Source organism: Crocuta crocuta, unplaced genomic scaffold (genome assembly GCF_008692635.1).
Source record: "Crocuta crocuta isolate KB4526 unplaced genomic scaffold, BGI_CrCroc_1.0 scaffold108, whole genome shotgun sequence".
Classification (NCBI taxonomy): Eukaryota; Metazoa; Chordata; class Mammalia; order Carnivora; family Hyaenidae; genus Crocuta; species Crocuta crocuta.
This window is the reverse complement of record NW_027532825.1, coordinates 4,964,702-4,965,457: the sequence shown is the minus strand read 5'-3', so window position 1 is coordinate 4,965,457 and position 756 is coordinate 4,964,702. Positions and strand designations below refer to the sequence as shown.

The 756-nt window shown below is 61.6% G+C and overlaps 1 protein-coding gene across 1 annotated transcript in view; it reads left to right on the top strand.

Annotated features, from left to right (window-relative positions):
• Positions 1–499: 499 nt before the first annotated feature.
• Positions 500–756, top strand: part of ABCA13 (ATP binding cassette subfamily A member 13) — a 329,169-nt gene continuing 328,912 nt past the window's right edge. The window contains exon 1 of the mRNA XM_077781120.1: positions 500–568. Within this exon, the coding sequence (XP_077637246.1) occupies positions 500–568 (69 nt within the window). The remainder of the gene's footprint in view (positions 569–756) is intronic.

Below are 756 nucleotides of genomic sequence, written 5' to 3'. Positions count from 1 at the left end.
ACAGCAGCACAGCCGCCCTTGAACTGAACCACCCTCTGCTGTCCCCCGGGGGACACCAGTACCACTCTCCATCTCTTTCCCCGATTCTTTGCCGGGGGACCTCCGAATATGTCCTGGCCAATTCTGTGATAGCTGGTGTCAGGGGAAGGGAGGGCTCATTCCACCGAATTAGCATCAGGGCAAAGGGGGGCTGCGTCACCCTGCCAGCTGACCTCCCCGGTGTGTGCTCTTGGAAATGTGCCTGCGCGGGAAAGGGCCCGGAGGCCGCCTCCAGTAACCCAACCCTCCCGGAACACTGGGCCGCCTGTGAAGAGGCAAAATTTCCCAACAGACGCAGAACAGGAGGGACATTCGATGCCCGCCGTGTGTAGCCACCAGTAATCCGTCTTGCATCACTTACTTTTGTTAGGATTGACTAATGTGCGCCCGGCCTTCCCCCAGACCTGCAGATATAAGCCTGGGCCGGGCCGGCTTCCTGACCACCAGCTGGAGGCCAGGCATGGGGCCTGCGGGGCGCCAGTTCCGAGCCCTGATCTGGAAGAACTGGCTTTGCAGACTCCGGCACCCGGTGAGTGCGTGCGGTGGCGCATTTCCCCAAGGGTCCGGGTGACGATACAGTGTGAGGACCCGGGCTGGGGGCTGCTCTGGCCAGCTCTGCCGGGAACTGGGGGAGGGGGTGGGTTCCTGGAAGTCGGAACCGGCCCGCAGAGCCAAAGTAGCTGAGCTGTCACAACCAGCAAGAAATTTAGCTTGTGC